Source organism: Tachypleus tridentatus, chromosome 10, assembly GCF_004210375.1.
Source record: "Tachypleus tridentatus isolate NWPU-2018 chromosome 10, ASM421037v1, whole genome shotgun sequence".
Taxonomy (NCBI): Eukaryota; Metazoa; Arthropoda; class Merostomata; order Xiphosura; family Limulidae; genus Tachypleus; species Tachypleus tridentatus.
In genome coordinates this window covers 83,499,624-83,524,540 of record NC_134834.1, presented here as the reverse complement: position 1 = coordinate 83,524,540, position 24,917 = coordinate 83,499,624, and the positions used below count along the sequence as shown (strand labels likewise).

Here is a 24,917-nt window from a genome sequence, read left to right as displayed (position 1 = left end):
GATAAATGTCAACAATAAATAGACAGCACACAATTCACTTGTTTCACAACTGGCTATCAAAGTTGTATCTAATGCTTGTAAAAAACTAACAGAAAGTTCTCATCATGACAGATGGATGTAGATGTGCTGTTACTGTTTGTTCTAACTGTGAATAAAACAGCGATGTTAGATTTCTGTTAAATGATAAACAGTTGTTTAAAATTTTAATTGGCAGATGCAAAAGAGCAGACAAATACTATTTCTTCATGAAGAACATACATGCATGTTCAGGCCACTTTAGTAGTGATTATTTTGAGAACTCAACAGCTAAACTACTTCGTTACAAAAGCAAACTGAGATTAAAGCCAGACGCCATTTGTCAGGATTTTTTTGTATAAGGGGCCAGATTCTTTGTAATAGGTGTCTGTGACTTATTGGTGATAAATGTCAACAAACCTATGGTCTCTGTTTGGGACCATCAAATTATTCTTTCATCTTCAAAAATATTTCCTAATGCACCAAACTTTCTTGAGTCTACTGACCAGCATGACGATTGGTGAAAACGAGATGATATTATATTATGTACTCATGTTTATGTAATGCAAATATTGTATTTATTAATAACATATTGTTTCACCATTCAAATATTTTAACAATTGCTGCCATAAACCCTGCACATCTGTACATTATCACATCTCATACCTGCATAGCGGCCAGCCTGTGATGTTACTTTTCATCAGCCAATCACAATTTAAATATCATTTGAGTTAGTCTTGTAATTTAGTATTCTTGCCTTAAGACGCATTTAACCATGAAAGAACTACTCTTACCATCAAATCTTTCAGTGCAAGCTGACTATTGTACCTCACTCCATCCCCTGTCAGTGGAGAGGCCTTAGTTTATCAGAACTGTAGCATTATTATTCAACATCTGTTGTTAGCTCTTGCATCTGCTGAGCTGTCACTCAAAACTAATAGCCTTATATGCCACTAAAGGACATTGCTGTTTGCATTCTTACCTAACATAGGATTACAGGCATTTCTTTCAAGGACTGAACAAGTAAGGTTTCAATAGAAGTAATTAAGGCAGTTATAACGAAATTAATAACTTTTTTGACTACGTGGTTTGAGAAAACTGCACATACTCAGGAGGAACTGATTAATTTTAACAGTACTCTGTTATTATAATAAAGTAGAAAATGTGTGGTATGTTTATAAACAGCAACTGCATTCATTATGAAACTTTTTTTTCTATTCTATATAGATTTACAAGGAGTTGATTCTGAAGAAGACATTGAATTACATGCATCAAAAGCATATGCAGATTCAAATGTTGATCCACACTTCACTGGTGGAATTATATTTGAAGATGTTGGTATCAGGTCTTACAGTTTAGCTTATAAAGTACGTTTACCAAACTGGAAATACTCATATTCAATACAAACGTCAAACCTTTATCCATCATTTCCTAGTTCTGGGCCAAGAATATATGGTAAGAAAAAAAAAGAGTTTTAATGTATACAGTATAATATACTGAACATCATTATATTTAGTTGTATATTGCAGCATGAGCTCTTAAAGTTTCATAAACATTTAGGTTTAAATTTGTAACTAATATAGAATGTAAATAGCCTCTTGGTTTTTAAAGGATTATAGATATTGCAAAAGAAAATGTTTCGTGCAATAATATATTTATTTTTTGTGTTCTTACCCCACCAAAATTAACTAAATTATATCCAACAAGCTGTTATTTTAGCCTCAGAAAATACAAGGTGTTTGTTCCTTTGAGAGTTCTGCCTGTAGCTTACTTTTTTCTTGGTCATTTAAAGTCAAATTTGAAATAAACATGCTCCTAACCATATTTTCTTTTTTCCAAAAAATTGCTCAGGATTAACATCAACGTTTTAGATAATGTATTTGATTTTTATGTATGTTTCAGTAATCGCACAGTTAGCTATTATCAAAGTTTGAGAAAATAGCTCAGTGTTTACCCCTAATTCTGATGAAGAACCACCTTTCTTCTATATTATCCTTATGGTGACCATAGGATAGTCACTGAAATATTGTACCATTTATAACTGTCTTAAAGAGTACATGTACAGATATTTTAATTTCTAGTTAAAATATTGTACCAACTATAACTGTCTTACAGAATACATGTACAGATATTTTAATTTCTAGTTAAAATCAATATTTTTTCATGCATGAAAATACATTTCATATTGATACTCAACTCTCACTAGACGATTTTCTGTTGCACAACTTCTTTCAACGAAGTAGCCAACTGTATGCATCTCTGAGACTTCATATAAATATCAATTATACATTGAACAAATAAATGAAATTTATGTTTAAATAGGTATCGTGTTTAAGATTTAATGGTGTTTATGAGTCATTAAATCTTATTTATAAAAACCCAAAACTGCTGAAATAATGAACATCTGTAAATGGTTAAGGAGAATTAAAGACCTATCTAGCTGTTGACAATCACCAGATGTGGTCCAGTTCATATTCCAGGTTGACATGTTAGTCCTTCTAACAGTGGGGTGAATCAATGTGGTCTCATACCAGTGAGATTACATCAACAGAGATTGGGTTGATGAATAAGAATCTATTTCAGGATCATACATGTATACATTATCTGTATAAGGCTCTTCACTGAAAGACTAAAAAGTTGGTTACCATGAATAGTAGGATTTGTTGGGCTGAGTGGTTGTTTACCCATATATTTTTGCTAGCAAAGTATGGGCTGGAAGATAAGTAATTTTTATACAATACTGCCAAAGCAGTCTTGTGGAGAAATCTCATCTTAACAGTGGGTACTTAGTATAAAAAGATGGACTTAACACTCTCTGTTATCCCCTCAAATACAAATTTTGTGATAGAGAAGTATTCTGTGGAAGGTCATACCAGCCATTCAATGGACTTCTATTTTTTCTTCTTATAACAACTCATTTTCTTAGCCTCAGGGAAGTCTTGAGTATAGCAACTAGAAATAGACAAAAACTCAAAGGCTGACAGGACTGCACTAACATATTCAATCAATGTAGAAGTGGCTAAATACCAATAAGCAGAAAAATCCAATCACAGGGAAAAAACAATTTTTGTTGTCTCTAAAGGTAGTTGTGCAAGTAAAGTAACATTATACTACTCTCACAGAACAAAGCTAACAACTGTAGTCTGAACAACCTTAAATAGAGTAGACATTGAAGAGATAATAATTGGAGAAAACATCAAATTGCCCTCCTGAATATCCCAAATCTTGGAAAAGGAGGATAATCTGTAATTAAATTGATCCATCCCTATGAAGTAAAATGAGAAAAGCATATAAGTTGAAATTCCACATCAAAATCATTCATAAGCTGAAATAAGAAAAATACATCTTAACAGAAAGATGATACATAGAATAGGTTGTCAAAGGTTGAAATGGAGAACTTATGTGAGCTCTGAGAATGAAATAAAGATTTCAGTCTGGAAGGAGAACCATACAAATGGGTTAGAAAATCTGTGTAAGGACCAAAGAAAAATGAGATTGACACACCAAAAGGTAGGAGGTCATTGATGAAGATGCTCTTTAACCATAAATCACTCTCAAAGGTCAAGTAAATAAAACAAGAAGTGAGATATAAAAGAGTTATTTGACCTGAAAGAAGTAACTGGTGAATAAACCAACATTAATAAACCATCCACTTATATTGATAAACTACAGGAATAGATGAACAACAAGAGTGAGCAAAAAAAAAGTACTCTTTGAGAAGAACCTGCCTATCTTGATGAAAACTGGAAAAACCTAATGCAAAAGTGAAGGTATGAAATGTAAAGGTGAAAATGAACATCTGAGGCTGCCATAAAATAGATCTCTAAAATTGAAGAGAATGGCTAGAGTAACAAAAAGAGAGAAAGAGCCTCTCATGCAGGAAAAAAAGAAGACACAAAAGTTATGGAAACAAGAAACTTCATGTGTCAAAGATATAAAGGAGAAAGCTGAGATCATTCCTCAAATTACCTCATAAAGACTCTCAAATAAATAAAATGCTGAATATGGTCAGTATGGACTTTCAGAGCATGAGCAACTAATCTAAAGAAGGGAAGTTATAGTAGAGATGTCTCCCAGAACTGGAATAGAAAAACCCAATTGTGCACATAGCATTAGAAATATAGACCTAATGAGTGCATCATCCATTCAAAAGCACTCAGGTCCTGGTTGAAAACTTTTGAGTCCTGAAATACAGAGAAATCCACTGAGTTCCCATGGGACTGGAAACATGGAATTCCTCCTGAAATAACTCACCACCAAGTCCCTTAACAATTTGTCTGTCAAAAGGAAAGGGCCATGGGATAGGGAGCAGAACAAGAAAAAACCACAAAGATTCACAAGGACAAGAAAACTACTTGTTCTGCCTGGGACTAAGTAAGTGGGAAACCATAGTGAGTATAGGTTACTGCTAGTGAAATGCCACAGCTCTAGTTTCCAAAGTATTAGAAACTCTCCAAAAACTTCTTCTCAAAGAAAGGTGCAGAAGTGAATAGTTTCATTTCATTAAGCATTTCATGCAGCACTCCCAGTTGGACCTTGCTTCTCAGTGATGTTTGACTTGATACAGAAAGTAATGCAGTATGATTCTTTCATCATTCACAAGTTTATTCACTTTTTGTTGAATTGAGAGTTACTATAGTGGGATCTCCTCTTTTTACTTGTCCTAAAAACCATTACGTTTTCATAGATACATTCTTTCAGATGAGGCACCGTGTTAGGGAACATGCACCTTCTGATTCTGTAGCCCCTTGGGAAACAGCAACTCATGCTATTTAGCATGTTTGTCTAAAGTACATTTCTGCTCCTTTATTAACCACCATTCAGTGTTTATTCACACAGATTATTCCAAAATTATACCTTACATGTACAGTAAAGGTATTGCTCATTCTTGTAGACTTTGCTATAGTTTCACTACGTTATTTACATATACAGTAAAGGTACTGTTCATTCTTGTAGACTTTGCTATAGTTTCACTACGTTCTTGGCTTTATTCTCACCTTATTCACCTTTAAACCTATAGCTTTCCTGGTAGGATAACAATCTTCGTAGAATACTTTTTTAGCTTGTTGAGTTATCACTATTGAATGGATCCTTCACACTTGTGTTTTACAGTGATTGTGTAAAACGTTGGTTGTCCAATGACCAGTGCCTTTTCTAAACTGGTCAACCATCTACTTCCACTATTGATCTCCAGTTTCAAATGTAAATTTTCTGACAATAAAATCTTGAGTTGATCTTGGTAGAGCCACTTCCTATATGCCAATACTCAACTCTACCTTCTTCCTCAATTACTTGTCAAGATAATTTACTCAGTTTATGTTTCTCCTTATTGTTTCACTGTGTTCACCTCAAAAGTAGTTTTCACTGTTATATCAACCGCTCCTATTGCGACCATGATATTCTAAACACATTACAAATAAGTGTTGTGTAATATTTCATCAAATTTGTCATTTAGCAATTTCCTTGGCATCTTATTTCAAATACCCTTATAGAATATTCTGTTGGCCAGCATGGAAATGAATTTGAATATATTCCTAAACTTTTATTTAAATAATATTTTCACTGGTTGATATTCTTAAAGCCAGATAAAACCCATGGTAGGTGAATTATTCTCTCTTACCTACTTAGTTAACATTTGAGTCTGTACCTCTGTTATGCATATTAGTTCACATTTATGCTCTAAGGCTTAACACTCCTCTTAGCAATTACAGGGGTATCTGAGGTTATGGAATAATTTCATTAAAATATTGGCTCTACCCCCAAGTGGAACAGTGGTATGTCTGTAGACTTACAATGCAAGAAACCAGGTTTTGATACCTATAGTAGGCAGAGCACACATTGTGTAGCCTTGTGGTTAATTACAAACAAATAAAGACAATTAAAATATTGTTTCATTATAATCTGAATAGATACATCTAGTTGGGGCTACTGCATGTAACATTTACCCATACAATTGTTTTAGATAAAATTCAACTCCCTTTACTGGAATTCAGTGAAAGAGTGATACTTTTTGGAAATGCATAGAATATGCCATCTGATGGCTGATTATTTCAAAGTGGGTACATATTTCCACTCCCCATGCATGCTTTGCATAGCATTTGAGACAATACAGATGGGATGATCATTCTTCATTTGATGTCTTATGGCTCCAGTAATGCTAGGGGACAACTTATAACCTTTATAACCTACTTAATGTTCCCATTGCACTTTTCTAGAGTTGTAAATCTTGTGTAGTCTGTCTTTGTTTTTATGGTGCCTATTTACTAGACTTGTTCCGTGACTTGACCAACCTTTTTTCAATATAAATGTAGGGGGCTTATCTTCAGGAGCATGTCCAATAATTAGCTATTACTTATATATTCCTGTAAGAAATTTCAAACACAGATGCTATATAATGCATTGCAGTTTGACCTTGACCATCTGTTATGCCACTATCTGTGACAACACTTGAAAAGGTGATGGGTCCACAAGTATATATACATACTACTCAACTCCCTTTATATATATATTCAGTTTAATTTAATTAAAGGTTGCCGAGGGCAATGAGGCTGAGAAGAATGCTTTTCTGAGATTCCTTATTTACTCCAGTTTCTTATAAGGTTAATACCCTCCACTCATCTCTTCTATGAATTCAATATATTGACAATTATTGTTGGCTTTTGATTATATGTAAGCTGTACTAGATCACATCTTTCAGTTGTTGGGTTCTAGATTGTTATCTTTCTGTCTAAAAGCCCATGTTTGGTAATCTAGTGATCCTTTAACTCTTGAGTTTCATCCTTCATCTCATTGTGGGTATTCTTAATTTTAATATATTTCAGAGGTAAGTTTGCCTATTTTGAATTTTACATTATTCAAGTTAAAATGAATTTCACTAGATACTTATATCTGAAGAGCATTTCCATCCATTTACCTATAACCATCATGACTGCAATTATGAAATATGATAAGCTATTACAGTACTTCTCAGCTCATATATATGTATACTTCTGAAGTGAATGTAATAAGCCAAGTGCGAACTTGGGAAATAAGAGAACTCCGGGTAGTTTAATGCATGATTTTTTCAGTGACAAAAGTGTTCAGGACTTTATTCATGTTGTTATCAACAACGTGGGAGTAGGTCCACAATGAAAGGCTTTCATTACATTACAGGTAAGTACTTGTTTCAAATTCATTTTAATGTTAAGTTTTATATGCAGTATTCTGGCTAAAATTTGTACTCATCTGTAATAATATCTATTGTGGAAAAAAGCTACATCAATCAAATTGGATTTAATCATTTTCCCTCAATGACTAATCAACTTTATAACATAATAATTTACCATTTGATCTCAGCATTATAGGGACAGTACATAATGTTAAGTTTTATATGCAGTATTCTGGCTAAAATTTGTACTGATCTGTAATGATATTTTTGTGAAAAAAAGCCACATCAACCTAATTGGTTTTAAGTAGTTTCCCTCAATGACTAATTAACTTTCTAACACAATAATTTGCCATTTGATCCCTGCATTATAGGGGCTATATGTAAAATCCATTATGCAACTTTGTATTTAGTAACAAACAAATATTTTCAGGGTATTAATATTCTGATCTGAAAAATATTTTGTTTTTGAAAATACTAGATCTTGTAGAAGCTTGTTGAGTGTGAAAAATCTGTGATTTGGTTTGTGTTACTTTAGATTTAAAAGAAATACGTCACAAGCTTAAAAGTTATTACACCTGTAATTAGAAAAGGCATCATATAAGTTCTAGGAAATTTCAACATTCAAGTTGTTTTGAGTGTTTAAGTAATTATCTCTGCTTATAACATTTTCATTTCTCAATTTCATTTTTTATGTCAGCATAATTAAATTATAAATTAAAACTAAAACAGTAGCAAATAATGATCTGTTGAAAAGTGTGGTAATTAAAAAATAAAATGTTTTATTTTTCTGTAGTATCATTAGACCTTATAAAAAACTTCTGTAATTATTAATGTAAAATAAGTAATAACAGTAGTAAATATTGATCTTTTAAATGTTATATATATATAAGATTCAAATAAATAACATGGTGAAATATGATGGACTTTTGTTATTACAGAAATATAGTCAGTGATGATGTGATTGTGGTTAAACGAGACGTAGTGGATATTACTTTCCTTGTTAACATCCTAGTTACATTTTTTTTAAATTTGTAGTGTTATTTACTTTTTCTTTTTTAATTTTAGGTTAACAAAAAAGATGATAATTTTACACTGTATTTCACTGTAATGTTTTTATTGTGCATTTTTAATATCATTTACATAGATGTCTTATGGAAATCCGATTTAGCTATTTTCTGTTAATGAGTATTTTTTTAAAACATGAATAATTCTAAAGTATTAGTTTTGCACACTTCTTAAAATAGTAATTGAAGATAAGACATACAATTTGTAAACATAAAAGAATTGTTAGGTCATATTTAATAATGATACACTGCATGTACAAATAAAGGTACAATAATTTTAATAGCTTTAAACAAAAAAAGGGACATAGGACTTAGCTCTAAGTTGGGTGGTATGATAAGAAAAAATTTGATAGTATAATTCTCCTTCAAAAACCAGAAAGTACAGAGTCCATAATTTTAAGAGTCATTGCTAATAGAAATTTAAAAATTGTCAAGTACTATTATATACAATTAAACATTGAACTCGTATCTTCATAAATGCAAAGAATGTTAATTCACTAAATATGTTTTGCAGAGAGTTACCAACAAAGTGGGTTTTGGTGTCTCCAAACTGCTGTTGCTCTGAGTCACATTGATATGATACAAGAGGATAATATTAACATGAAAAAAGACATTTCGGTAAGATTTTAGTTAATTAAAAGGCTTTATGAACTATTTCTATTTCTCAAATTAATCTAAATTATGCATTGCAGGTTATCTTTAAAAAATATTGTACTTTCAAGTGAAAGCTGAATTTTCGCAAGTATACTCATGACTAGACATAGAAGTAAGGTCATGTGATTTAAAAGAGGGGCTTCTATTATAAGGAAAGTTTAATTTAAAAAGGGATATTTTAAGATATTGCATAATTCCCCTAAGAGTGATGATAGATTTGCATAATAATGGAAGATTATTTAAGATATTTACATGACATAATTCTGTATTTCCTGACTAAACAAATTCGCAAGAAGCAAATAGACTAAACACAAATATGCATTCAGAATGGAAATTATATTCAAACAAGTACAGTGAATATATACTTTATTTTTCAAAATGGATAATTAGGTTTTCAAATGTCTGTAAGTTATTTATTGAAATCTTGTTCCAAATTGATTATGCTGAGATCGTATTCTAGATTGTATAAATCTTGAATTTTAACTAGTTAAGTGCATCAGATTTACTCAGCAAGGAGGTCATAACATGAGTAGACTACCTGATTGTCATTAGAAAATACAACTAACTTCATACACTACAGGTGACCTTGTGCTTACTTTTATCACAGAAGGACAGTAATTGGGGTTATAAGTAGAGAAAATCCAAAATATTTAAAGATGGAACCTTTACAGAGATAACAGAGGCAGGTGGAGATACTTCTGTTTGTAACCGAAAGAAATTACTAACCTTAAGCACTTTTGGTCACACATAAAATAGTACACCAGCAGCCACAACGCACATGAAACTTATCCTATATTTAAGCCAAAAAATAAATTAGTAAAGAAAATGTAAAACACATGACAACTCTGAGATGGACACTGACTATTTTACTTGGTCAATGAACATGTAGTACAAAATGATAAAATGTTTTGTGAAAAACTAAACAAAAACAATTTACTAAGTTTCATGTATATTTGATTATAGTTTAAGATGTGTAATTCATCACATTTTGTTTTCAAGCTTGTTGCAAATAAACTCTACAAGTATCAGCCTTGCAACTATAACAACAATAATAGGGGCATTGAAAAGTCTACATGTTTCTTTTATATTTTAGTTAAGTTAAAAAATATCATTATTCTAGTATAAAAAATGTTATTACTACCCCTTAAAATTAGCTTACTTACATAAATCTGGCATTTCTTTAAAAATCTTAAGTACAGGCGGATATAGAAGTAATCGAAGTTTTCCTTTGGCTCCACATCTAAGTTTCCTCCAACCTTCTGGAGTGTCTTTGCAGCTTGTCCCAAAGAAATGAATTTCATCACCAAATCTTGACAAGCTAATTAAACCCAAATGTTCTGTGCCTTATAATCATTAGTCAGGCGTGTGGTGAAAAGAAACCAATATTTCTGACTGTTCCTGGTTACTTCTCATTCCTCTTTGGGGAGTGAAAGCATAATGTAACCTAAATAACTACTAAGTTCTATTGGGTATTGATATGGGAATTACCAGCCAATAATAGATTACCATTAGATTATTGGAATGTGAAGATACTCAGTGTTTTGTACACTACACAATCGGTGTCTTTAGAGATTCATCCCCCTATATTTTATGTTTTATGTATGAAGTGAATGGGTGAAAAAAATACTGGTTAACTACACAGTTGTCTGGATTAAAACAAACACATAACGTGATCATGTATCAGTTGTGTTATAGTTGGGTGACCAAACATATAATGGAGCAGGAAATTTAACTTATAAAGATATGGAAATCTTGAACACTATAATAAGACAATGTAAATAAAAAAACAATGTACAGTAAACAATCATTCTGTAGGATAACTTTATTAAACATGATAAATCACAAATTCCAGTAAATGCCCTTATACCAGCAAATGAAAAATGTAAAAACATATGTGTAAAATGATTATTTTGCCCATATCAAATATAGGCTTAATCTGTTTTCTTTATAAAGTTTAAAAAGTAACCATTTAGTAGGTTTAGACATTTTGGCAAAGAAAAAAATGAATTAAACCCAAAATTTAAGTTATACGAAAGTAATGTAGTGATATGGTGTCACATAGATTTTAATCCTGTACAAAAACCATTTTTTATGTTTCCAAATGCAATCAAATATAACTAGTCATTTAATAGCTCCACAATGAAATTATGATTTTGTTTATTAATAATTAAATAAATAAATAATAATTAAAATAGATTATATATGGTGCATATGTATTTAAAAAATGTTAATGTTTGAGTTAGTTTAGGCTTTTATTGTATACTTTTTCTTTTTTTTCATCATTTCTTATTTTCACTTGTATGAAATTGTATCAATTAATTGTATTAATTACTACATTCAGTAATTAATAAACTTCTGTTGTGCTTCTCTTCATTAAATAGCTGCTGTATGAATGTGTAAATATACTCGCATGGTAACACTTCATGAACAAAATAACTGTTTTACTTCAAAGATTATTTTTAAAATATCCGTGAACACTACTTTGAAAGAATTACGTTTGACTGATCCATTAAAATTAGGTGTAGTTTTGAAGGCAAGTACCATAAAATGATTTTGGAGGCATAGGATAATTCATGTTTGCTTTTCAGTCACAGGTTCTTCATCTGTGAGGTGTTTAAGATTTTTGTTAAAGAGTTTTTAAACATAGTGATATGATTTGATATTTGATTCTGTTTTATTAGGGAAGCTCGCACATAACTAACTGTAATTTTAAAGGTAACGTTAAAGTAGTAAAAAGAAACCAAAAGAACTTTGAAATTTCAACTAGTAGAACTTATTTTGAAATTATAAATGATTTCTCTCATTAGAAAAGATTTTAATTATAATAAGTTTTGCTACATTAGTCATCTTAAGGCAAATATATTGCACTTAATCATTTTGTAACTAATTTTTAACTTATGATCATTTCTTGACTGCTAATAAAACTTCAGTAGTTTTGAATGACTTTAAAAAATATCAGCAATGAAAAAGATTGTAGTTCCTTAGAAGCTTCACCTTCGATTAAGAATAGTTTTTTTTATTATCTGTACTTCATTGAATTTTGTACAAGTTTATTTAATTCATACATTTTTACGTTACAGTTTGCAACAGAAATGCATCGATTTCCATATCCAACGTATTTTGAGCCACATTTTACTTTTGCAAACCTGATTCCTTCAATGATAGTTACTGGCTTTCTCATTTTGTGTCCAGTTATTGTGCGAAGAATTGTGGATGAAAAATCCAGGGGAGCAAAGGTACAGAGACATCCAAGCTTTCAAAATGGAGTCAGCAACATGTTTACCATTAAATATTAGAAATGTGTAAAAAATTCTGTGTTAGTAGGGTTGCCATTTTTTGGCATAAAGAATGATGAATATACGTATGTTATATCCAGTGTAATTATAGGTAATTTAAAGTTCATTTACCAAAACACTTTTAATTATTCAGAATTTCTGGTTAAAAAAAAACAACTTACCAGATTAGATAATAAATATAACTGTATGTTAATGAAGTTGATCCTAATAAACTAATCAGAATTACCGAATATCATAAGTCAGTCACAAGGAAAACCTATAATGATTAAAGTGCATTTAAATACCATTTGGGTACTCTTTTTGCATTAATGACATTTTGAGCCAAATAAAAATTTGTGTATCATGAGACAGAGACCATGATTTTTTGTTCTTATTTTTCATATACTTTTGGTTAATTGGTAAAATGAACATTTGCTGCAAATTTATCTTATGAGGATGATAAACTATATGAAGATTTCTATTTGCAAAATATTGCCTGATTTCTTTTGTTTATGTACAGTGACAAAAATTAACTATTAACTTATACTAATAGGAATATTATTTTTTGTATTTTTTATTCTGAGGAAATTCTAGCAACTAAATGATTCAAGAGAACTGTTGTTGCTGTAAATGATAGATTTACATATTTCATAACTACTGTAAATTTATTTTCAACAGTTTATTCAATTAGAGAATTGTTAAATGGTATAGAAATATTTTGGCTGGTTGATGAACTACATTCCACTAATATACTTCTTTAATGAAGTTATTGTGTAAATATTTGATAAAAAATAGTACAAAACAGTTTTTTTTGTTATATGTGTCGACCGTATTTATTTTATCTACATATCTTATAATTTATTTGTTACAGTGTTTGTTGTAGTACAACATTATATGCTTATCCAAGCAATGATTTTCAAATTTTGCTCCAATATGGGTAACTTTTGATTTGAGCTCCCTCTTTGTCTATATATAAATGATAAAATTGTTTTATGTAGAAATATTTAAAAATGCAAATTGTTGTGAAACTGTGTTCTATCCAGTAACTTCCAAAGTCTAATGAAGTTTTTCTTTTGAATAGGAAATGATGCATATGATGGGACTAAATGACTGGTGTTATTGGAGTGCTACATTCTTCAACAACTTTCTTGTTATGCTGTTCATTTCAATCATTATCACAATATTGTTTAAGATCAACTTTACAAAAGACATTGCTGTACTTTACCACACTGATGGATTTTTGTTATTTATAATTCTGCTTTTGTACAGCGCAGCTACAACACTGTTTTGTATCACTATTAGCACATTTTTCAATAAACGTAAGGGCCTTTCATCATTATACTAGAGAGGGTTGAGTACTTTATTTTAAAACAATTTTGATGTTTCCTCACATCATTACAGCTCATGTTGCCAAATTCTATTTTGACAATAGCTATGCAACATAATTTCCACTTCCAAAGGCTCTATTGTAAAGTAGTCATATCCAAAGCACAACATTCCTCCTTCATGGGTTTCCATAGTCAATCTAATGTACAAGGACAATGGTTTTTCAGTGCTCATGTGTCTGGTCACACAGTAATATATAAGTGTTGCTTCTGAGGACTTGACCAGCATGTCTTCCTGTAGAATAGCATCAATACCCTCTTTCATTGTCCAGCTACTTTTGGTATGTGATAATTAATCAGGAGGTATGACTGGAAGCTTTATTTTAGTAAACCCATACCAACCCTTTTGAACTTGTTTCCAGGTGGAAATCATTCTTGATTGTATTGCATACTGTTAACTGGGACATAAAAATACAATTTGCCACTGCCAGTTGTGTTTATGAATTCAAATTTGATACAAGATGTTACATTTTGTTTACCATGGTTGAGACTTATTGCAAGTCTTTTTATAAAAAGTCCTGGTACCTTAAGTTGATCTATTTCCGTTTTTGTTTTTTTTTCAATTCCATTAAGTACTACATATCACTATCTTCTAAACCCACAAATTCGAACATATACAGGGTGTTCGGAAAGTCACTGTGCACTTATATATTTATTAACAGACATGTTTCAATGTAGATCACAGGATGTAACTATGAATGACAATTATAAACAATGTTGAAAGTGACCCCCGATTACATCAATACAGGCTTGGATCCTTCTTATTTTATTTCTAAACACCACAATCAGTTGCTGGCTTGAAATAGACTGAATATACATATGATTACAAAACTGCACAGTGACTTTCTGAACACCCTATATTTATGGTCTGAAGCTATGAATGAGTATTTTTCATCGTAAAGAGTTGTTACCTACCTTTCCCAAAAATGGTCAGTTCTCTGCGACATCTCACTACTTATTTAATATAAAATAATATCAAAATGTAGTTCTGATACATTTCTTTTCCATCTCTACAGTATTTCAGCTGTTGGTGTTATACAGTTTGCTAAGTTGCTCATTCAAAATTGTTTCAATATAATATACTCAACCTCCTGTATTTTAAAACAAAGTTGAGTGTAGCATTTCAACTTAAGTGAATAGCTGGAGGGTAAACAACTCTTAACATTATAGGATATTTAATACTAATATTGGAATGCATACAGTAGTTTTATGCTTGTAAAATATGTGACACTTTTTGGCAAACAAGTTTGTAGAAGTAATTTACAAGGCTGAAAACATAAAAAATTGCTCATTAATTTCAGTGTTATTTTTCAATTTAATAAATACATGGGAGAATTGTGTTTAGTTGATAAAACACATATTTTGAATGTTTTCACTTTTATATATACAATTTAAATAGGTCTCATTTAAGCTATGTATTTTTTATATTTCACTTAATTTTTTTGTTTTAATTATCTTATTTTTCATAATTACTTCTTAAATACTCAAGCTTTTTTCTGTTTAGTTGCTTTTACTAGCCTTAAGTTCTAAATGCCCATGATGCAATGTAAAGAATACATCAAATTACACAGAATTTTCCACTTTCCACTTATGTGTGTTGATCATTTACATAAGCTCTGCATTCCAACCACTGTCAAATTTTCTTTTTGACAGTCATTCTGTTACCTTCACTTGTTATCAATTTAAATGTCAATATTAATAATTACAACTGGTGTTTCTACAAATAGTAATTTTACAACTTTTTGGGAGGCCTTATTCATGTAGTTTTCTCTAAAATGCAGCTAGATCCTGTGGTTCTATTGTTTGTCCTTTTAATGACCAGTTTAGGCACTTATTTCTATTTTCATCAGTTGGTGTCTCTGGTGAGTTTCATGATCATGTGAACACTTAGTGGAGAAATATTCTCCATTTCTCATTATGATGATTAAAAAAAAAAGATCTTTTGCTTAGATACATTAAACTACTTAGTGTAAAAAGTGGGATTTGTTGGCTAGTCTTAAGTATAAAGAATGTGGTATTTACAGTCAATTCAATTTTTCAAAACCAAGAAGGAGGTAAGTATACTATATGGTGGAAACGTTTGATAAGAAATATTGCAAATAACATTGAATTCCATTAAGGCTAACTGAGTCTACACTAAGAAATAAATAGACATGATACAAAGTGTGATATGTGATCAAACAATATTTAACACAACAAATCTGTAATATATGCACTGTCACTTTATGGACAACAGACAGTACTTTTTACTGGCGTTATGAATTAATCAGACAGATTATACTCTCATGAGACCTACTTCCAACCGACTGATATGCTCAAGGTGATGTTCCAGTGTAGGCTAAATCCCAATAATGCAGGTACAACCTGTCATTCTCACTAAAACACAAAGGAATTTGTAAAATCTAGATATCACCTGGCCTACCATTGGAGGAACAAAGGTAGCTAGGTAAAATCAACTTAATGATCTTCTTGTGGAATCTTAGATGAAAAACGTCTGGAACATTATATGTAAAGTAAGAAGGCAGAAATACTTAGTAATGTGATATTTAAATATGCCACATATTGCTGTATTCTTGGAGCATTAGATATCTATTCTGAAATTATTCTTTATTCAAAATATATGCAGTTTTCATGTAACGTGATTGAGATTGCTGTGAAATCAAAACTAGTACATTATATCATCATAACTCCAAACAGAGAAATCATGTTCATGATGAGAGAACAGAATTTATGTGTTCTTCTGTCTATAAACAGTAAGTCAAGTAGAAAGTGGTATAACGAGGAATTCTGTGAAATTTCATGTATGCTTGCTTGTTGTTACATCAAGGACATTCAGAAGCTAGAATCACATGATTATTGACAGAAAGAAAGAAGCACAACTGAAAAGTTTTTTTTATAATTGAAAGATAGATACCAATTTGAAATTCATTTCAATTCTGAAAATTTAAACATTATTGAGATGGAAATTTTTTGAAGCTTGTTATTCTCCCTATTTGATTCTGTTCTATGTGTTAAACCACAAGTGTAGAATGATTTGAAAATTGATCTTTAAGCACATATTATACATTTCTGTGATACTTTTAATGTTTAATCATAAAATATACAAAAGAAAATATAACGTTACTATCAAATAGAACATTTTACTTTATTGTAATTGTTTAATATTTGTGCCTTTTTTTCTCTTTCTTTCAGCTGTGGTTTCTGTGATCTTCACAGTTATTCTATGGCAGTGCAGCTATTCAGTTCCTCAGAACTTAATGGATTCCTATGGTAGCAGCAATTATAATGACATATCTCTGAGTCTGAAACTTGCATCATGCTTGCTACCTAACATGGCACTTTATTGGGCAGTGCGAGTAATGTCTACATTTGAATCATATAGTTAGTTTCATTTTTTAATTATGATTTTAATGCTAAATATCATAACTTGATAAGTTCAGGTTATTTAATTCTGAAAAAAAAATTAACAGCTACAACAAATGCATGATTTTACTTTAATTCCTATAAAAAATTAATATGAACAACTATTTATTTTCTTGTGTAGGAAAACTAATTTATTACAAACAGTTTTACTCCTCTTCAGTGGAATTTCATGAAACTGTAAAGAAACACTGGTATAAGTAAGGACAGTTTTGTGTAAAAATGAGCAGGTTATCATATGAACAAACTTAAGTTCATGCTGTTAGAAAAACACGTAGGTTCAAGAAGTCTTGATAAAAATGAAATCAAAACCGTGTAACACGAGTATTCTAGAAGGGTGGACATTTCTTCTCCAGGGAGAAACTTAAGAACACTGTAAAGTGAATCTTGCTCAATAGTCTAATCTTCTAATAGTTACATTTGGACAACGAGAATCATTTAACTCACTGTTATTTAGTTATTACAAAGGAGTAACTTCTATGTTTCATTACCTATGTGTTTAAAATATTAATTACTTGAGGATACTAAATGTCCATATCACATATTATGTCAACAATATAACCCAAAATTTTTAGCTTTAAATTTGTCATGTAGCTTAACATTTAAATACACAAATACAAAATTTAGTTTATAAATACTAGAAAATATTAAATTATGACTGTATTTTTTGCCAAAATGTAAAGAGAAATGCAAAATGTCAAATTTCAGAATAGATAAATAATGAATGCAAACTTTCTGTATGAAATATTTCTGTTGTTCACATAAAGTATCCCAGGAAATCTTAATACATGAAAGGCAAAAAGCTGGTTTTAAATCTTCCAGCTATTTAAATTTTCTAATATTGTTATATTTATCAGAGTTCACTAATTTCTGATGATAGTTTTTGTCAAAGGGTTAATGAACATGCATGATAAAAACTGGTGCTGACCATACCTTTAATTACTCTTTGTATATCTAATCACATTATCCACCATTATTAAAGCATTCTCATTGTGTAATCTAAGTCATTACATTCCCACTGTATAAAGAATTTCAATAGTAGTATTTGGATGTAATTTTCAATGTAGATGCCTGTATATAATAAGGGGATCTCCAAAAGAAGATTCTACAATTTATTTTCTCTGGGATTCAAGAATCCACTCTTGTGTGAGTGGGTAAGAATGAAAACTTGTGAAGGAGAGGATCATGGTGGTTGAGTGTTGGCTGTTACTATAACATAACACTTTGGCCTAAAATGTTTCTTCAGGTTTGACTTCTATGAACTTCTGGCAAAAACCTTTTTTTTAGTAAATTCATAGCATTTCATCAAGTCTCTTTTTAATTTGTAATAGTCCATGGCATCTTCTGACATATAATGCCTACATACATTTGTAGGCCTTTTCCTGTGACAAAGAAGCTGAGACAAGCTGTTAAATTTCAAGAATGAACAAGCAGCACACAAGTAGTCCAGTTGTTTTAAAATAATATATTAAAATAAGTCAAATTTATATACAAATGTTTGTTACATTGTGTATTTTTGCCAAAGCCCACACAAGCTGGTTCAGTTACTTTAGAACACAAATTCACAAGGTGAGTTATTTTTCCTGCTCTGTTATTACAATACAATCTGTGATAGTTGGAGTTTAAAATAGCCACTGTAGTGGTTTGTTTCCACAACTGTGTCCAGAACTTTAAATTATTGTCTCTTTTCTGTCAAAGCTCACAGAGACTGGACTTTGGAACATGATCAACAGAACAAATTATTCTTCAAGTTATTATTATAATACAGTTTGTGATAATTTCAGTGTAACAATCACCATGATATACTTTTTATAGCTAAACTCACAATCACACAGCTGAGATCTGGCTTTTAAACTATATTTTCAATGTGTATTTATTTATATCCCAATAGAAGTCTAGAATGTACATTCCACACACTATAAGAATGTAATACTATTATGATTGAATAATACTCAATTAAAATAATGAAAAATACCCAGAAGGTTCTGTAATGTAACACAATAATACAACAATCACCAATTCACGACAACTGAAATGCACAGCATATGATGTGCAACAAGTTATATATACAGACGTGTAATAAACTATCATTTCTAAAAATAGATTAATGTACTCTCACATTATATAAACTATCTAAATTACAAAACATTAAATTTAAATTGAAACAGTCATGTATATCATACACTGATAGCTATAAAATCAAAAGTGATGTCAGAAGAAATTCTGGATAAAGTTAACTCTCACAACCTCTATCATCACCAGTTCCATGGTTGTTTTGGATAAGATTTGAAAGGTAAATGGAAAGTATATTTTCCATCATCTTTAAATCTTACAACCTAATGGTCAGGAGATCATTTATTTACTAAATATTTCTAACATCCTTGAAGAGTGCTTTTCTTGTCATTCCATCAGATCCACCTTCCATAAGGATAAGGGACAAAAGAATCCCATTTTACATTCTTAAAATCAATGCATTTGTTTTTTTTTGTTTTGAATTTTGCACAAGGCTATACAAGGGCTATCTGTGCTAGCCGTCCCTAATTTAGCAGTGTAAGACAAGAGGAAAAACAGCTAGTCATCACCACCCACCACCAATTCTTGGGCTACTCTTTTACCAACAAATAGTGGTATTGACCATCACATTATAATGTCCCATGGCTAAAAGAAAGGGTGAGCATGTTTGGTGTGATGGAGATTCGAACCCATGACCCTCGGATTACAAGTCGAGTGCCTTAACCACTTGGCCATGCCTGACCCTTGATGCATTTGTAATCAACAATTTATTCTCCAACTTAATATTTCTCTCCATTGGTCTCGTAATATACCAGTCAAACCAGATGGCATGTGTTATGAGATGCTGTGTCAGCTCTCTCTTGCTTCTTAATCTTCTCAATAGTATTAGCTATAGTCTTATTACCTATACTTTTGCTTGCAAGGGACTGGTTTGCAAAAGGGCAAGTTTTGGGATATTTGAATTGCAATTGCTTATATTTTACTTTGACAAGTTTTCTTTCTTCATGGTGTGAAATTAAAATTGGAGTGTGTCATAGGCAGTGATGATGCTCTCCAAATCGATCATCTGTTTTCCTTATTAAGAGCTATAGACATTTTACTTCTGTCTCTTAATGGTAAAATTTACAGACTTCCAGTGTTAAAATCCAGAGTTTTGTTTCTCATTGTGAACATGGCAGATAGTCCAATGTTTTTTGGTTGTTTTAGAGCAAAGTCACATTGTTGATAAAATATTGGAAAACCTCTGATTTTGAGATACAGTTGACAAAATAGGAAGACTGTGGGAAACAAATCAATTTACTTTTTACTTAAAAAAATCACATTAAGTTAATAACATTCACATAAATCAATGTATTATTGGATGCTGAAAATGTTCTTCATAAGTAAATGTCCCCAGGTGGGTCAATGGTAAATTTAAAAACTTGGAACACTAAAATCCAAGGTGTTATTTCTGGTGTTGAACAGAGTGCAGATAGAAATTGTGAATTAAAACAACTAAACATAAAGATGGAATTTTTTAGGCTATTAGTAGAAGTTTAAATTGTACTGGGGTAAAATATCCTAAAATAATATCAAATGAATATTAACTACTATTTAGAGTACTTTGTGAACTGTAATCAGACATTTTCATTATGTTTGTATGTTCTAAATAGTGTGTTGATGATCAATTACTTCAATCAGTGCAATACTAGAATATCACAATTTGTACACCACTTCAAGTGAATAACATACATTATAAAAAGGAAACTTTATTTGAATTGAATTCAAACCACATAAGTCATATCTTTGGCAGCTAAAAAATCAATCTCTTTCATGTTAGAACACTGACAATTTTAATTACTTGATTGCATGGGCCTTTTTACATTTCATGTGCATAATTATAATTTTTGAGCACTGATATGCAAATACATATTTGCATTACTGTAATTATTAAATTTATTTATATTACAGAAGAAGGAGCAACATGGGCTAACATAGGAAAGGCTGCCTTACCAGGAGATAATCTAACTCTTGGTGGCATTATGGGCATCATGATAGCATCACTGGTTGTTTATGGTGTTATAATCTGGTATGTTGATGCAGTCTGGCCTTGGCAGTTTGGAATACCAAAACCTGTTTATTTTCCTCTTATGGTAAAAATCATTTTTATTTATTTATAATTTGAAAACATAAAACGAATAAACGCTACCGCTACATAAATTGACCTTTAGACACAATTTACAGATTAGTATATTTTCATCATAAAATAATACTTCTGCAGTTCATTTGTGTTTTCCATCAATATAAACATTTGGGACATTATTCTCATTCAAATTAGCAACTTTGTATCAACAATGTATTAAATGATTATAAAATTTAACACTGTATATGATCATGAAATTTTTTTATGTTCTATTTTATTTCATACAAGTAACATCACAAAACTATCTTCCAACAAGCATTGCGACAAGCAATTATAAAACATTTGTATGACACTAACCTGTATAACAAGCAAATTGTTCAAATACGTAGTAAGATGCTTGTTGAGAAGAGTTTTTGTTGCTAGTGGTTGGATTATAAGAAAATGTACATCCCACAGGCATGGTGTTGACATTGATTAAAACAGATAAGTGTTGTGATACTTGCATTTTATAAGGGGAATATGATTTAGGAAAAATATAAAAATCTTAATTATAAAAAATTTGGGAAAATATACTGAACATAAATATTTTCAGTACGTCGACTGCTATGTAACTAAGATGAGATATGAAGAATATTGCTGTATCTGGGAAAACTAACAAATGAAATTTTTATTTCAGTCAGGAATGTTGTAATTTTCTGAATATTGATGGAGGTTTATAGTTTGTTCAGTACTGGACAAACAATGATTACTTAATACCTAGTTTATGCAATTGAATGTTCAAATGAAATATCTTAATTCTCTGAAAGATAACAGCAGATATTGATTGTTAAGTCTGAGTAAAAGTTAATAATTTTAGATATGTTAGAGAACATTTTATTTTTTATCCTTACCACAGAACAGACAGGCATGCAAATGCCACAGATAAATAATGACATTTTATTACAGTATATCTCTCAGATAAATGTATATGTCATGTTGAAAAATTAACACATTTTATAGTCAGGTTTTTAATTAGCAGTAGCAATGATTAAGTTTTTGGAAAAATTTAATAAAACCAAATTGAAGATATTCAGGATACTTTCTCAAAGATATAGGAAACAAATTAAAAGTAGGGACAAGGTTCATTATGACTGAAGTCCATGGCTTGCTTTATGATTCTGGGTTCTTTTACAGATTGAGAGACATTTTCATAATTTTGATGCATTTTTAGTGAGACAGGTTAAACAGTTGGAGGGGCTATGTCCTCATGCTTACTACACAACTGTTTCTGATTGTTTGCCAATCAAGGAGTTGCAAAAACCAGATTTTTCACCTTGGAGATGCATTACTATCTATCACTTCAAAACTTCAACTAAGTTGTAGCACAAAAAATATGTTTGTGCTAATTGAAATCTGATGAGTATAATTTCTATTGAAAATTAAATGTTGTAAGGTTTCATTTCTAGGGCCCATAAAGCTTGTACTTTGATGACTAATTATGAAGTTGAATTACCAGTTTCCATGGAATCATGAAAACATTCATTTTACTACTCATAAGAAAAAAACAGAATAGGTTCCAGTTTTCTTAAATGTTTCTGAATATTTATAATTGTAAGTTGTGTTCACATTATACAATGTTTTACATAAACAAGCAAATTTTGTTATCTGTGAATATGTATCATTCCAGGGTAGTCTGTATAACATACATAATACAGAAAACTATCTGCATCATTTTCATCTTATTATTCAAATGTAAATTTTAAAAGAAAATTAAGTATTTAACATTTAGTCATATTAATATTTGATGGGCTAACATTATTGAGCATATTTAAAAATGTAGTCATACCCAAAAGTGTCTATTGTTTTACCTGTTTTCTAACCAGTTTTATTTTCTCCAAATACATATTTTATTTTATTTAGCCATCATACTGGTGCAAAAGAAAATCAAGTCTTACTTGTAATGTTGAAGAACTTGATGACAGTAGCAAAAGAAATTTTTTTGAGGAAGATCCTGCAGAACAAGAGCCTGGTATAGTAATATCTAATCTTTCCAAGGTAGGGGATACTGTTGGTTTCAATTGCATTCGTAAAAGAAATTAATAAATGGAACTCTACAATTTTATAAAACAGAGTTCAAATTCCTTAAACGTCATTTACATCCATTTGATAATGAACCTTTAAGATTTTTCAAAGTTTTGTTAAACGAAACCTTGAACAACTTTAAAAATAGATGTGAATTCTTTATGACATATCTGTTTGTAATATATGTAAATTTTATACTTACAACTAAAACAACAGATTATAAAAAACACTCCTTTTAATATTATCTTAACTACAACACGTAAATAATAGATACACAGTCAACTTAAACGTCTCTAGAGTGATCACTCTTAATCAGATTCTTTGTACTTGCACGACGGTTGGCTTTGGTTAGACGAACTTGATACACTGCTGACCAAAATCTTAAGGCTAATGAACATAAAGAAAAATATACATTTTGCGTTGTTAGATTCAACCACTTACTTGAGTAGAGTTTCAAAAGATGAAAATAGGAAAAGGGAAAATAAAAATAAAAAAGTAAGACATTTACTGTTAATTATCACATAACATTCAGTATATCCTGTCGTTTACAGTTCATTTCCAGGCCATGTTGACGACGCCTGGCTTAGTTTATCACAACAATGAGATATGCACACCAACACATAGTTAATCAACCAAACGGTTTATTGATGTTCACGAACTTACGTCCCTTAAATTCATCTTCAGTTGATGTCATCGTTCTAACTGATATAATTCGAAACTTTTTTTGGCAAATGAACATTTTACCTCGATAACGCCACGTTTGCTTTTATGTTTCTCATCCTTGGGTCGAGCACTTAGTGACTGACAGCTTTATGGTTTTGGTTTCGGTTAACCAACATAAAATGGTGCATTTGCTTACCACAAAATCATATCTAATACATAACAATATCATCAAGATATTTTTAGTAGTTGTGTGTTTATATTATTATATTTTTGAATCATCGATATTTTTAATTGTCAAAGACCGTTCAGGCTGGTTCAATCACTTTAGAACACAATTAACAAAATGAGTTATTCTTCTCTACTTAGAAATCACTACTATAACTGTTGTCAAAGTCGACACAAGTGGGCTCAATTGCTTTAAAACACCTTTGGAAAAGACATATTATTATTCTTTATCTCTGTTAAATTCATCTTAAATATCACCTGCTATGACTGAGCTAATAATCACCAGTCTAACTTCACTAAATTAACTTCTGGTTAACATAGTTGCGTCTAGAGCTTTAAACAATTATCTTTTCTTTTTTCTGATAAGAGTATTTATCTCTGTTAAATTCACCTTAAATATCACCTGCTATAACTGAGCTAATAATCACCAGTCTAACTTCACTAAATTAACTTCTGGTTAACATAGTTGCGTCTAGAGCTTTAAACAATTTTCTTTTCTTTTTTCTGATAAGAGTATTTAGGCTGGTTCAGTTACTTTTGAACTCAATTTACAAGACACAATATTTTTCCTGTTGTACTTGCAATAAAGCTGTGAAATTCACAATATAAATTATTTGTTAAGGCTAAACACTCAGACACTGGCTAACTTTACTTTTTCTGACTTAAATTCCTAACATCACTGATTATAAATTCCTAAACTTGCACACGTTTAAGTGCCTATATATATAAATTATTTAAATGAGGCCTAAAACATTCCATGAACTAGGAAATATTATGATGTAACAAAGTAATGAAAAAAATATCGAAGGTTCAATTAATGTGACATCACTTTACAACATTTGAATTAGACACAACATATTCCTTGTACTGAGA

The 24,917-nt window shown here is 30.7% G+C and overlaps 1 protein-coding gene and 1 long non-coding RNA gene across 4 annotated transcripts in view; one reads left to right on the top strand and one right to left on the bottom strand.

Annotated features, from left to right (window-relative positions):
- The window catches only part of LOC143229740 (phospholipid-transporting ATPase ABCA3-like), a 120,309-nt gene that overhangs the window by 25,603 nt on the left and 69,789 nt on the right, over positions 1 to 24,917 (top strand). For all 3 annotated transcript variants that reach the window (XM_076462489.1, XM_076462490.1, XM_076462488.1), the window contains 7 exons: positions 1,243 to 1,470; positions 8,741 to 8,844; positions 11,961 to 12,116; positions 13,237 to 13,474; positions 16,733 to 16,921; positions 20,924 to 21,105; positions 22,995 to 23,129. In XM_076462489.1, coding sequence (XP_076318604.1) covers positions 1,243 to 1,470; positions 8,741 to 8,844; positions 11,961 to 12,116; positions 13,237 to 13,474; positions 16,733 to 16,921; positions 20,924 to 21,105; positions 22,995 to 23,129 — 1,232 coding nt within the window. The remainder of the gene's footprint in view (positions 1 to 1,242; positions 1,471 to 8,740; positions 8,845 to 11,960; positions 12,117 to 13,236; positions 13,475 to 16,732; positions 16,922 to 20,923; positions 21,106 to 22,994; positions 23,130 to 24,917) is intronic.
- On the bottom strand, positions 18,808 to 24,726 carry LOC143229742 (uncharacterized). The gene is made up of 2 exons (XR_013016042.1): positions 23,820 to 24,726; positions 18,808 to 23,139 (listed from the first exon to the last, which is right to left on the bottom strand). It is a non-coding gene; the product is annotated as an uncharacterized LOC143229742 (long non-coding RNA).